This window comes from Aureococcus anophagefferens, assembly GCF_000186865.1.
Source record: "Aureococcus anophagefferens unplaced genomic scaffold AURANscaffold_4, whole genome shotgun sequence".
In the NCBI taxonomy this organism is placed as follows: domain Eukaryota; class Pelagophyceae; order Pelagomonadales; family Pelagomonadaceae; genus Aureococcus; species Aureococcus anophagefferens.
The window spans coordinates 2,971,764-2,972,794 of record NW_008705564.1 but is presented as its reverse complement, the minus strand read 5'-3'; the positions used below and the strand labels follow the sequence as shown (position 1 = coordinate 2,972,794).

At 64.5% G+C, this 1,031-nt stretch overlaps 1 protein-coding gene across 1 annotated transcript in view; it reads right to left on the bottom strand.

Annotated features, from left to right (window-relative positions):
- The window catches only part of AURANDRAFT_62418 (hypothetical protein), a gene marked incomplete at both ends in the record, with an annotated part of 12,485 nt that extends 12,204 nt beyond the window's left edge, over window positions 1-281 (bottom strand). The window contains one exon of the mRNA XM_009036204.1: window positions 154-281. Coding sequence (XP_009034452.1) covers window positions 154-281 — 128 coding nt within the window. The remainder of the gene's footprint in view (window positions 1-153) is intronic.
- Between the last annotated feature and the right edge of the window lie 750 nt (window positions 282-1,031).

Sequence of the window (1,031 nt, the reverse complement as noted above, 5' to 3'; positions counted from 1 at the left end):
GCGCCGACGTCGCCGCCGCCGCGCGACGGCGCGCGAGTCGCGGCGAGCGCGCGAGCCGTCGGCGCGCCGACGTCGCAGCCGCCGCCGCGCGACGGCGCGCGGCCGCGTGTCGTGCTGCGCTGCAGGGCGCCCTTTGGCGTCGCCGCTGCCGACGACGCGGGGAGCCGCCGGTCGTCGTCGTCCGACGCCTCGTCGTCCTGGCCGTACGCGAGCGCATTGAGCCGCGCGAGCTGGCGAGGGTCGTTTTGCTCGCCGCGACGCGTCGCGCGCGGTGGAGGCATGCTCCCGCGCTGGTCGTCACATGCAGGCAGCCCCCAATGCAGAACTCTTGGAGATCATGTGCCGCGGGCCGACAAATAAATTTGGATATTGAACCAAAACGCTCGGCCGCCCCCAGAGGAGGACTCAGAGGGGGCCGACCACCAGGCATACACCAGCCGGGCATACACCGGCATAGCAGCCGCATAGCAGCCGCATAGCGGACGCATAGCGGACGCATAGCGGACGCATAGCAGCCGCATACCACCCGCATAGCAGGCGCATAGCAGGCGCATAGTAGACGCATAGCAGGCGCATAGTAGACGCATAGTAGACGCATAGTAGACGCATAGTAGACGCATAGTAGGCGCATAGCAGACGCATAGCAGGCGCATAAGACCAGCATAGCAGGCGCATACCACCAGCATAGCAGCCCGGCGACCGCTGTCGACGACCCCAGGCGACGGCCGCCGGAGGTCGCCGCATAGCACTCAGGCTGGCAGGCGCATACCACCAGCATAGCAGCCGCATACAACCCGCATACGACCCGCATAAAACCCGCATACCACCCGCATACCACCCGCATACCACCCGCATACCACCCGCATACCACCCGCATACCACCCGCATACCACCCGCATACCACCCGCATACGACCAGCATAGCAGTTAGACCGCCGCCTGCGACTTTTCTCATACATACATATCTTGTATCTCTGGCACACGAAAATTTTAAGACAGCCAAAAATTTAACGCGCCCCCTGCCAACTCGAA